General features: G+C 32.4%; 1 protein-coding gene across 1 annotated transcript; it reads right to left on the reverse strand.

Moving 5' to 3' along the window:
• Positions 1 to 653: 653 nt before the first annotated feature.
• Positions 654 to 5,664, reverse strand: LOC129306477 (probable sulfate transporter 3.5). Its single transcript, XM_054947093.1, has 12 exons — positions 5,195 to 5,664; positions 4,901 to 5,108; positions 4,640 to 4,811; positions 4,419 to 4,484; positions 3,200 to 3,313; positions 2,989 to 3,105; positions 2,574 to 2,700; positions 2,172 to 2,458; positions 1,868 to 2,058; positions 1,679 to 1,749; positions 1,099 to 1,175; positions 654 to 998 (listed from the first exon to the last, which is right to left on the reverse strand). The coding sequence occupies exons 1-12, from the start codon at positions 5,514 to 5,516 to the stop codon at positions 834 to 836; spliced, it is 1,917 nt and encodes a 638-aa protein (XP_054803068.1). The 5' UTR covers positions 5,517 to 5,664; the 3' UTR covers positions 654 to 833.
• Positions 5,665 to 12,624: the final 6,960 nt, after the last annotated feature.

Genomic DNA, 12,624 nt, shown 5'->3' on the forward strand with positions numbered 1-12,624 from the left:
GCTTGCATCTCAGACTTCAAGAACTGTAAAAGACCAGGCCAATTTTGTTGTGTCGAGTACGTCCTGCAGGACACACACACACACACACACACACACGCAGAGCATAGGTTTTCTAAAAGACTCCTTTGCTTGTACTCTTATTTTTTTTGTTTTTCAGACTGGTCAGAAGCATATTTATGCTTTTAACAGCGACATATAAACCTTCTAAATTAAAATCAGTGTTTCTAGTGTCTTGACGTTGAAACGTTGAATCCGATGCATCTGAGTGAAGATTGTGTTGCTTTTTGGATGAGAAACATTTTAATTTTTCGGTTGGCTTCTTGTATTCCCTCTTTATCACAAGCATCCTGAAGGTAGGTTGGAAGAAACAAACTTGATTATGGGCTTGTTTAGACTCTTTTCACTCTAAGGTTCTTACAGGTCGAGTTGATGAACTTGATTATGAAACGAATTCATAAACAGAATCCACTATTCATAAAGCGAACTTGATTCTTGCATAAAGAAAAAAAAAATCATCAAATCACGACAGAGAACAGAAGCTAGCTGGAGATGAATTGTAGTTGGAATATAGGCATTGATACAGATAAGTATACTAATGTTAAAGTGGGTTTACATATTCTATTTTATATACTTCGATTAGCTAAATTTAGAAATTAAATATTAATACGTGGGATGATATAATTAAGAGAAGAATTAATAATGCGCGGAAATGCAAGTTCCTAGTTAAGGTAACAAGAAAAAGCAGTACATTCTACAGCGTATAAGTGACAAACTTAATTAGCTTGCTATATCTACATCATTTTGATGAAAGAGACAGTGAATAACATTAATTATCAGATAATTGTGTCAGGTTTTCTGGATCCTTTTCGGAGAGAATATTGAGTTGCCATCACTGCCTCATCTAAAGTCAAAAAGAAAGAATCCTTCCCCATGGCGTCTACAAAGTTAGAAACCATTAACCTTTCTACCACCTCCCTTCTTGGATTCACTATCGATATCTGTCAAATACATAATATAGGAGTAAATTCTACATATGTAAATTTCTCAATTTGGAGGTCGCAATATATATATATATATATATATATATATAAAAGGTACCTGTATTTCATTTTTATCCAACACTCTACGAAGCTCCAACAATCCTTTGATACCAGTCATATCAATTGATGTCACTCCTAAATTCGATTAAACACGATCAACAATAATTTTTGTCAAAACTGAGTCCTCTACAGGATAGATTCAAGGCTTGATCATTTGCATCAACAAATTTATCCATTCGCTATATTTATAATTTTTGTCAAATTTTTAAAAATTTAGTGAAAATTATTTCATTGTACACAATTTAGAGAAGATATGTATTATTTTAAAAAACAGAAATGATGATTAAATAATGTTAACAAAATTTAAGAGAAGTTTGTGCATTTTTATTTTTGAGAAAAATGTAAATTTTGGTCCCAGGATTTTATCTTAGCTATCGATTTAATTCCTAAACTTTCATCCAACTCAGTCCTTATAATTATTTAAATAATTCAGCCCCTATAATTTTTTACTGAGTCAATATTCAGAGATTAAATTAATAATTGAGAGAAAATTGAGGGATTAAAAATTATATTATCTCTTTATATATATATATTTTTACTATTTTTTTCCCAACAATCTTGACGTCCAGATGAATCACCTGAAAAATCGAGAATGAGATTCTCAACGGAATCTCCAGAGGCCTGCTCACTTCGGATGTGTCTCAAAACCCTAAATCCAAAATGTTTATAAATTAAATAACACTAAAAGATGAATTCATTTGAGCGCAGTCACATATATAAAACCAGACGATCGAAATCTAACAAGGTTTTGTAAAATGAGAAACTACCTTTCTTTGATATAATTGGAGTTCGCATAGTAAAGAGGAGAACCAAGTTGTACAATCAGAATGCCGTGGACGTTTGATGACTTTGGATACTGCTCCACATCGCGATACAGACCCGAATCAGTTAACCTTCCCAGTTTACAAGTCGCGGGTCGGGCCACATACAAGAGAGCTCTCAACAGAGCAAGCCCCACCTTAAATTAAGATTCGATTAGTTTAAAAAACAGTGATTAGTTAGGTTAATCAAACCAATTAATTATAATCAAAAGATGGGGGCAAATTAAACTAGTTAAAGAGTAGTACTCACGGACATTGCGAGACCAACGTCCATGCTTATAAAGGCGACCCCAAGCACGCCAGCCATGCAAATGACGAAGTCAAACTTGTCGACTTTGAAGAGATGAATCATCTCGCGGTAGTCCAAGAGGCCAATCATTGCAGAAATAATGATCACAGCTAGAGCCACCAGAGGAGTGTAACCGAAGAGAGGAGCTAGGAATTGAAGTGTTAGTGCGATTAGAACTGACTGTACTATGTTTGAAAATGCTGTCTTACAACCCGCGTTGTAATTCACCGCAGTCTTGGAAAATGGTCCTGATGCAAAACAACAAGTTGCGTGCGTGCGTGCGTGTGTTAATTATGTATATTTTTGTATCTCACTACTTAATTTCCTTACTTACGTAGGAATTAGTATTTTATATGTATATACCACTTGTCAAGTAGCATGAAGTGAAAGAACCGCACAGGTTCATCAGCCCAAATGCTATCATCTCCTTGTTTCCATCATGAGGTGTGTTATCTATCACAGCAAAGCTCCTTCCTATTGCTATCCCTTCCTGAATAATTTTTGTAAAATAAATAATCAAATCAAATCATGTATTATTAGCCATGGGAAACGAAAACGATTAAGAAGAAAACAAAATGGACTAAGAGAAGGACAACATATTTTAACCCAAATCCCCGGACCGGAAATTATAGATCCTTTCAATTTATTTTACATTAGTTATAACTTCATTCGATGTGGGAATTAAGTCCACTCACAATTATACATTCTAATGTAGAATAACATAAGTTAAACTAGTGATGACAGATGTGAATTGTGAAGTTGAAAATGACTTTCTCACCGCCAAGGACAAAATGCCTGTGATTAAGGCAGCTTTCAGCACCGGTGATATATACTTAGAGTCGAAGTTTAACAAGTGGATGGAGAGAGGATTGATTCCTTTATCCAGATGACCCACCTAAAACAAGTGCCATTTATAAAATTAAAATTAATTTGTGGAATAAATATGGGTTTGTGTCAATGAAAATAATGTAAATTAGACAGCTCCTCACAATTTGAATTCCATGATTTTCGCCTTTAACAAGGAAAGTGAAAACTCCAGAGACCACGACCGTTATGATTGGACCCAGAGCCGGTACCCAAAAGAGTTTTGGATTTTTGTACTTCTGAGAATCATAAAGAAAAGATAAGCTTTCAGAATTTTGGCACATACTAAATAGTGATCCAAAAAGTACTGTAGGCCACTATAATATATTTAGGCCAATACGCACATACACATAATGGCCACTACATATATTTGATCATGATTAGAGCGAGTCTTGTATGGTATATGGAGTTTAAAATATGAGTTACTTCATCCGTTAAAAAATGTAAGATATTTTTAACTGAATTTTACCTTCAAATAAAGTGGTTATTTACTTTTAAACTAATGAAAATGGTTTTCCTGCTCATCGATCTGGATTGTTCGAATTTTAATTTGGATGGTCTAGATTTAAAGTATTATTTTATATTAATTTATTAAAATAAAAAATTATAAAATAAATTTATTACATTTTTTATTTTTATCTTATCTAGATTTAATTTAAAGGATCTAATTTAATATTAAGATTTTTATAATTAGATATTTTAAACTTTTCATATGTGCTTAGTATAGTCCAGATATTATATTTGAACTACTAGACTGTGTAAAGTACATATGGATAATTAATATACATTAATTATACAAATTTTAATATTAAATTAGATCATTTAAATTAAATCTAGATCAAATAAAAAATTTATTAAAATTATTTTATAATTTTTGTAATTTTTTATTTTAATAAATTAATATAAGATAATACTTTAAATCTGGACCATTCAAATTAAAATTTGGACAGTCCAGATCTCATTTGTTGGATGAGCATCGCGTGCTCATTCAAGAGATGAGGAGGAAAACTGCTTCTCAAACTAACTCTATTTTTTAATACTTACTCTTATTAAATATCTTATAATAAATATAAAGTTATTCATTAATAAGAGTAATTTAAAAAAATAATAATTACATCTCGAAAGATTAAAAATGTCTTATATTTTTTAACATCCAACTTATTAAAAAAATTTATATTTTTAAATGAAAAGAGTATATAACACTGCAGCTGGATTAAATTTTTATATTATATACAAGTAAAAATAGGTCAGGTCATATTGAGGTGACATTCTATGTGTAGCCAAAAGCTCATACCAAAGTCTTTTCTTGTCTAGTTTATGCATATTGCAAAAGGTGGAACTCACCACGAATCTAGTGAACTGCAAGAAAATAAGAAGGACCAGACCAAGAACAGTAGTCTCCCACCTTATCTGTTAAAGAAAACCAGGAGTCTTAATTACACCTACACTATATAAAAGGAAAAAGAAAGTCCTTCATGGCATTTAAAAAAACATTTAAACAGAAGCAGTACTCTCTTTTTTGGAGCGTGTCGAGTAGATTACGTTTGAATGTGTTGGATACAAACCTCGGATCTGTACTGCCAGATAGCGCGGATAACACCTTGGACGTTGGTTTTAGTGGTGAAATGTCGGAGGCCAAACAAGCCCTTCAATTGCTGGAATATCAGAATGATGGCCGTCCCAGTCATGAATCCAGTAATAGTTGAATGCGAAAAGAAATCCACCAATATCCCAAGCCTGCCACGTTTACACACACGTTATCGTGCATGAAACAATCAACGATCTCAAATCCAAAGTCCAAACCAAACAACCTCTAAAGGTGTCACCTTAAAACCCCTAAAGCAGCCTGGAACACACCAGTGATAAAGGCGGACGTGTAAACCAAATGAAGATACAACACGGGGTCGGTGTCTGGATTCACGACTCCTGAAATGCTCTCATATATAATCAACGAGCATGACGCGATCGGCCCCACCGCCACGTGCCTCGAGCTCCCGAAAACAGCGTATACAATGGGTGGAACGAACGCCGAATCTGATATATATATATATATATCATCACTATATGAAACTGATAAAGAAATTCAATGGAATTAGCAAGCGGAGTGAAAGAATACGTACAGAGACCGACGATGGGGGGGATGGAGGCGAGTTTGGCGTAGCTAATGCCCTGAGGGATGGCGAGGCTGGTGATGGTGAGGCCGGCGAGGAGGTCGGAGAATAAGAGACGGAAAGAGTACTTGGGAAGCCACTCGAAGATGGGAATGAAGTACTGCAAGCCTTTGAGGGCTCTCCGGCGACCTCTGTTTTCGTTCCTGAACTGCCTGAACGGATCGTCCGGGAAGAACGTTTCTTTCAATCCCGCTTTGAATTTGCTGAAGAATCCTCTCGAGTCGGACAAGTTCACTGCTGGCTCGTCCCCCTGATGAATAGTGTCCCCCATTATGGAATATTGTTACATATGTTTAATTATTAATCAACCAATGAATAAAGTCCAGAGCCAGAAGAAGAAAGAAGAAGAAGAAGATGAAGATGGTGATGAGTTAGAGAGAGATGAAAGAAAAGCAAGCGGTGGGGAGGCAAAGAAGGCAGGTATATAAGGAAGATATATATAGGGTTTTTGAGTTTCGTGGCAAGTATTGCGATGATAGCGTTGTGGGTGATAGTGAAGTGGACGGATAAGGAACTTGAAAATATTAATTTAAAAAAAGAAAGCAAGTTTTGACGAGATGCGAAATTTGAGACAGTGACTTGGGATTTGACTCCTTCCCAATTCATGATAATTCATCTCTCTCCCAGTGTTAATTTTCCCTATGACTCCATTTCACATTTTACATTTCGCTTATCCTCTCGTTGCCTTTATTAGCCACGAACCCTTTATTTAGCAAATTCGTCCCTCCCACTCTGCCCTGTAACCACGATCCATTTGTGATACTAGTTTGGTTAACGTGGATTTGCTTCCCTCACTCCTAACACGATCATCAACAAATCTGATCTTTAGCCTTCATTTACTACCAAGTTATTTATACGCTTTCCTTCAAAGGATCCGTGTTCTTTAAATTGTAGCAATTATTAGATATCCCAACCAGTTCGTATTGACGGTTGAATAAGTCGAAGATGATATATAATATCATGAAAAAAATAATTCATATATTTTCACTATTGCAAACACCATGCATGATGATCAATTGATCACCACAAATCTTAATAATGTGACGTTTAAAAAATTATATATGATATTAATAATTAAATTAGTTAAAATAAAAAGGTTAGCTTTGATTTGATGATTCGATTCTGGCCGTTTTGAACTAATCACGAATTCATATGAAACGGATTGAGCGGAGAAATTAAGATTACAAGTCTCGATTAGAAATGTCAAAACTGCTTTTCAAATGAAAAGGTCATAAATTGATTTTTGACCGGTTGAGTGTTTAATGGTTGAATTTAAATGATTGTATTAGCTTTTTGGCTAGTTTTTTCACCAGTTAGTTTTGATGTGGTCAAATAAATTGATTTAATGAGAAATTCTCTGATTTTAGTATTTTACAATTAAATTAGCCACTTAGCAAAAAACGGAGAAAAAAAAGTCAAGACAATTACAAATAAATCGTATATATTATATTATAACTAATAATAATAATTTGAAATAAATATGACTTTAACCCCAAAAAAATATGAGTTACCATATCTACAGCCTAAAAGAGCTTCTGGGCAATAGTAAAATTGGGTATCTTTAATTCCAGGAGAGAAAAAAAAAAAAGTTTCAATTTTGAACTGGTATATATCATATGATCTACGTTCACGGTCATGAAGCAGCATTGATATATCTATTGTGGTTAATTTAATATAGAACTTGAGTCCTAATCAATTAAGCACCTACAGAATTAATATTCCCTAAAATATGTAGCATTAATGCTGAATGCTCCAAATAAACTCGAGTCTCGTAGTAAATAGCATATCTTCTCATTTATTTATTTCTGTTAACGCGAGCAATATATGGCACGACGACGTCCATGCATGGTCAATTAAATCAACAGTCTCTGAAAAGATATATATATATAGAGAGAGAGAGAGAGAGATAGAGAGAGAGAGAGAGAGAGAGCGAAGAAGAGAACAAATTAAGGGACATGTAAGTTACTAACGAATGAGCTGTCATTAAGTGATTCCGTCTTGGCAAAGCTTACAGACAGGAAAAGATTTGTCTTGATTTTGCTTCAATCAATCACAATTTGATAGACATGACGCTATAGCGTTATATATGAATTATGATCATGTCCTGTATAGTCGCTGGAAGCAACATGAAAATGTGAGCTGTCATAAACCAACTCTCTAAACTAAGCTCCAATTTTTCAAACTATCATTTTGATACAAATTTCAGAGAAGTTAATATATTTTATCCCCAAACAACTTTCAGTTTTTAAAATTACAAACAACATACTTAAAAAAAATTGAATTTTTTGGTCATCCCAAAATAAAATTGCGATTTACATAATTAACAATTACCATACTTATATATACCTTCATGACATCAACTACGTGAAGCCACGTTTACTCGCATAAACGTTTGGTTGATACGCATGCATGCGAGACCTCGTCGTGTTATACCAAACCTATTGCGTCATTGCGTTGGCGCCAACCCCAAAAAAGAGGAGTATGATTAACAAATTAATATGGGACCATACATAAATGCTTTTTTCCTTTACCATAGAGCAATCGGAAAGCATTTCCAGTAATTAATAAGTGTCATGGCGTCGTTACATGTATATTTTTTCACAAAAAAAAAAAAAACTTCGAGAGCCTTGAGGGATGGGATTGATCGAATGAAGTAATGAGGTATCGGAGAAGTCCCTTACGATAATATATGCATGCATGATATGGAGATTGGAGAGACGGAAGACGTTAATTTCGAACACCCATGATGTGATTGAGATAAGGCGATCCTTTTGCTTTATGCATAAACTTGCACCTAAAGCGAATCACATCAAGCCCTTATCATACACGTACGTTTGTTTAATTAAAGCTGGTTGATATATTTATGTTTAACGACCCTTAACTAGGTTTCACTCTCCCACAGGAATTATTATAACATCACCGGCCCGTTCAAATCCAAATCTCCATCAGGAATTGTTATTATTACTAACAATGGTCTCACAGAATTGAGAAATACTTTTAACATTTTTATTTGACACGATTGCATATCCCAATGCTTAAACCTAAAATTCTAAAATAAGCTAATTCAATTCTCTCTATCAGTTGAATTGAACACTCCTTGACTGTATATTTTACTTTTGTGACAAATGAATGACAATATGCATCAGTGCGAACACCAACTAATTGAAGGTGTTAGGAATGAGAAGCGATTGTCTAGGAACAGAGTGGCAGGAGTGATAGGCAAGGTTATCAGAATGACACCACATTTTAACTTCAAACATTAAGGTTAAGTTCATGGGTCTCTCTTTTTTATTGTATATTAGTTATTAAGCTTAACTATATTCAATATGAAACTTTCCGCATCATCTTTAATCTACTCAAACTTAGACTATCTAACAATCTCTCTTTCAAGTGTGAGTTTACAAGCTTTCCATGTTAAAGACGTCACAAATACCAAGTTCTTATTTTTTTTTAAGGCTAGCCTAATTTTCGGGCAAACGTATGAGCAATAATGGATTTACAGATCCCAAGCAAAACTTGGCTCTAATATTACTTGTTAGGAATAGGAAGAGACCGCTTGAGAATGGGGAGAGAGGAGAGAAGGGCAAGAGTAGTAGAAGGACACAACATTTGAACTCAAAACTTGCTTAAATTTATAGGTGCTTTCTCTTTATTATATATTAATTATTAAGCTCAACTTTATTCAATGTGTGACTTTCTACATCATCTTATATCCACTCACACTTGAACAACCTAATAGAAAGAATGAGCTTGAAATGATTGACATCTCTGCTTTAAGGAGGAAGTTAATAAAGTTTGAAAAATAGAATAAAGCCAAAAGTAGGACTGGAAAAGATATCGAAAATAAGCAAAACCAAAGGGGTTGTTGCCTAGACGAGAGAAAGAGGACAGCCTCCAAGAAAGAGGCATGAATGTGCAGCCCAAGCCTCCTAATAAACCTCCCTCAGTTGGCCATTAACATTGAATTGGAAAAGTGAACACATCAAAAAGTGAAAGCTATGTATATAATTCAAGTTGGAATTGGCAACTAATGTGATCTGTGGTGGCAGATTCATCACATTTCTTCTGCAATCATTACAAAATTAAAGGTTTTCCAGCACTACGGCAAACAGTAATCTCGACTAATAAAACATCATATACTCAAAGACTGAGAATTCGTAATCGTCATTATTTGAATATGATGCCAATAATGTGGGTGCTTTTGCTAGCTAGCTGGCATGTTTGACCGTAATTCACAGGTCCATGATATATGGAATTCCCAGATTCCATAACTAGCTTGTCGATTTCAAGTGTTGATGCATTATGTGCGCGCGCGTGTTTTCGATCTCCTTTTTGGCCCTGCAAGTGTTGCCAAGGGTTTAAATGCTCAAGTAACTGCTTCAGCATTATCCAGCTCAATTGAAAATAATCCTTTTAAATTAATTTTTTTTTTATATTCCCACGGACTCATATTCGAAATCCTGTACTTAAGCTATCTTAATTTCTTGTACTATGACCAACGTTATCGGTAGTAGCTAGATTTTTTTTTTTAAAAAAAAAGGGGCTTCCTAAAACATGTTTCTAAATATCTCTCCTTTCTATTTTTTACTCTATCAAATTGAATTTTTGATGCCTCACTTAAAGTTTTGTTTGATTAATATATCATTCAGTTAAAACATTTCATTCCAATCAAATGATTAGTTATCTTGTGCAGTAGTACATAAACAGCGATAAGTGATTTAATTTTATATCACATCAATAAAATAAATGAATAAATAAATAATTTTGCAATATATATATTAATTGTTTGAACAAAGACGACATCATGTTCCACCAATATAAAGCATATTCATAGTGACCCACTTAGAAAAAGAAAAAGGGGTTATGGCCCTTTTTACAGATCGATAATTCATAAAGCAGTAGCTTTCAACTAAACTCATTGACACTTGTAGATAATGCACAAATATGACCTTCCCTGGGAGAGTGCTCATAATTTTGTATACACTTTTCGACTTTTATCACATATGTATGTGGTTGTTTTTTTTTTTTTTGGCCAACGTGTATAGTCGTTAGTAGAAACTGCAAAATCTTTATGAATAGTAGTGCATATGTAAGCAAAGATTGATCGACATAAAATGATGACTCTTCCAATATTAATTTGATTAGGATTTAAAGAGCGACTCGGGGAAAAAGTGTAGTGCTATAAGTTACACGTAGAGCCGTCGGAACAGACATAATTCATGATTTGGTGGCACGTAAGCAAACACTTCCCTCCGCTCCAACATACTCTCATGGTTTTATTTATAAATTATTTTTAATATATTTTATTGTTATTAAAAAAATTTTAAATCTCATTAGTTTTATCTAAAAATTAAATAGTTTCTTAACTGTACTCCAATTAGATATACATACTTTAATAATATATTTTCTTTCTTCAACATTAAATGGGAAACTTGTATTGAAAATTTAATTATATGACTTATAAATAAGGCTATTTTTTTTTCTTTCTTTGTCATATAAAAAGGACCAGACAAGTATAAGCATTTTCTCATAACTGATTTTAATTTAAAATATAAACATTTTAGTATTTGAAAAAAAAATCATTTTGCCTCTTGTATTTTCTATTAACCTATATTTTTGTGTTTGTGAATTTATGACATTATTCTCATTCATTATAAATTGAAGCTAAAGATAATAAAATAAATATATTTTCATGCAAATAAATATTTTATTACCATGTAAATTATTGTTAAAATGTTATTATATTTTGAACCGAAGAGGATATATATACTACCTCCGTCCTTATATATAAAATATTTTTTAAAAATTTATTTTATCCCTAAGTATAAGGGATGGCAAAGATATTTTTAAGTAATTAGATAATTTTATCTTGAAAAATAGAATAGATAATTAATTATACGTTTTTCCTACCACTATCATAATATTAATTATGATATTATTAGGGGTAAAACTGAAAAATTATTATCTTTTTATATGAGTTTAACTAAATAATAAAATTTGATTAAAAATATTCCATATATAGAGATGGAGGGATTATTTATATAAAAGGTGTGACGATTTTTTTTTTTTTTTTGAGCCATGATGATTACAGCTCGGACTTTCTCGCTATCATGAGAAACACGAAGTTTATTTTTGGCCACTTATGTAAGCACGAAATTGCTAATGATTCCCTCACATTCGTATTCCGACATATTTTGTGTGTGTATCGAAATTGAATGAAAAAAAAAAAATCGGCAACAGTCTAGGATATATATATATATATATAATGCACATGTTTTCATTTTAATTAATTATAATTTATGAAGGATACGATTATTTTTTAGATTTCCTAATGGGTTTTATCTTTTAACAAATTAACATAATTTTTAAATTATTTTTATTCCATATATTGCATAAATAAATGAATGTTAAGTCTTTTATTGGTCTGGCCATCTTTTATGGGATGTCCCCGAAGGGACAATTGATCTTTCCATAACCTGTATATATATATGGAGCAACAAGGTGAGCCATACACTGAATAAAGTACTATATATATATATATATATATATTAAAAAGTAGGGAGAATTTCATTTAAAGACAATAATAAAATTTGAAACTACAATGCAAGACTAAAAGACTTTATTGAACTTTTTTTTTTTAGAAAATGATCAAAATGTCTTTATTTTTTTATACAGGATTAATAAGTCAAGTTATAAAATTAACAAATGTTGTTGTGGACTTGACAAATACTATTACACGATTAACAAGTAATATAATTCAGCTAATGAAGTCATGAATTTAACAAATAAAATTAAATAATTAACAAGTCTTATTAAGAAATTAATTAGTAAAGTTATGCAATTAACAAGTGATATAATTCATTGAAAGAGTCACAAATTTAACAAGTAAAATTAAGTAATTATTAAGTTATGTTGAAAAATTAACAAGTAAAGTTATACAATTAAGTTCAGTTGAAGGGTATTTTAGTCATTTATTTAAAAAATCGTTTCAATTTAGTCCTTCAATCTTGCAATCTAAATTCAAATTTTATTGGATATGATTTGTGAATAAGTACACATCTTGATCCTAAAATGAAATTCTCCATAAGTAAGAGGGAGCGAAGTGAATAAGGATCCGCTCGATTTGGATGGAACCAATTTAATTAGTACAATTTGCATTAAATATGGAAAACACTCCAGTTGGTGAAAACAATTGTCAAAAAGGATCCACTATAAACAAATAATCCAAAACATGATCAGGAAAGTTCAAATTTATGGTAACTAATTAACAATAATGGAGTTTTTTTCTTAAAAAAAAGAAGAGAGAGAATGGGAGAGAGATATAAGTTGGGAGATTTATTTGAGAATACTGCAAATGGGTGTGCAATGGATTCATTATT

The sequence above is a fragment of the Prosopis cineraria genome, unplaced genomic scaffold (genome assembly GCF_029017545.1).
Source record: "Prosopis cineraria cultivar Desert tree isolate PC_DT_omini unplaced genomic scaffold, ASM2901754v1 PC1, whole genome shotgun sequence".
Lineage (NCBI taxonomy): Eukaryota > Viridiplantae > Streptophyta > Magnoliopsida > Fabales > Fabaceae > Prosopis > Prosopis cineraria.

Excerpts from the sequence above, each read along its gene's own strand:
- LOC129306477 (XM_054947093.1), bottom strand. The coding sequence starts at position 5,516 with ATGGGGGACACTATTCATCAGGGGGACGAGCCAGCAGTGAACTTGTCC. Across the intron at positions 1,750-1,867 it reads TCCAATTATATCAAAGAAAG|GGTTTTGAGACACATCCGAA; the intron begins GTAGTTTCTCAT and ends TTTTGGATTTAG. Across the intron at positions 1,176-1,678 it reads TCTCATTCTCGATTTTTCAG|GAGTGACATCAATTGATATG; the intron begins GTGATTCATCTG and ends AATCGAATTTAG.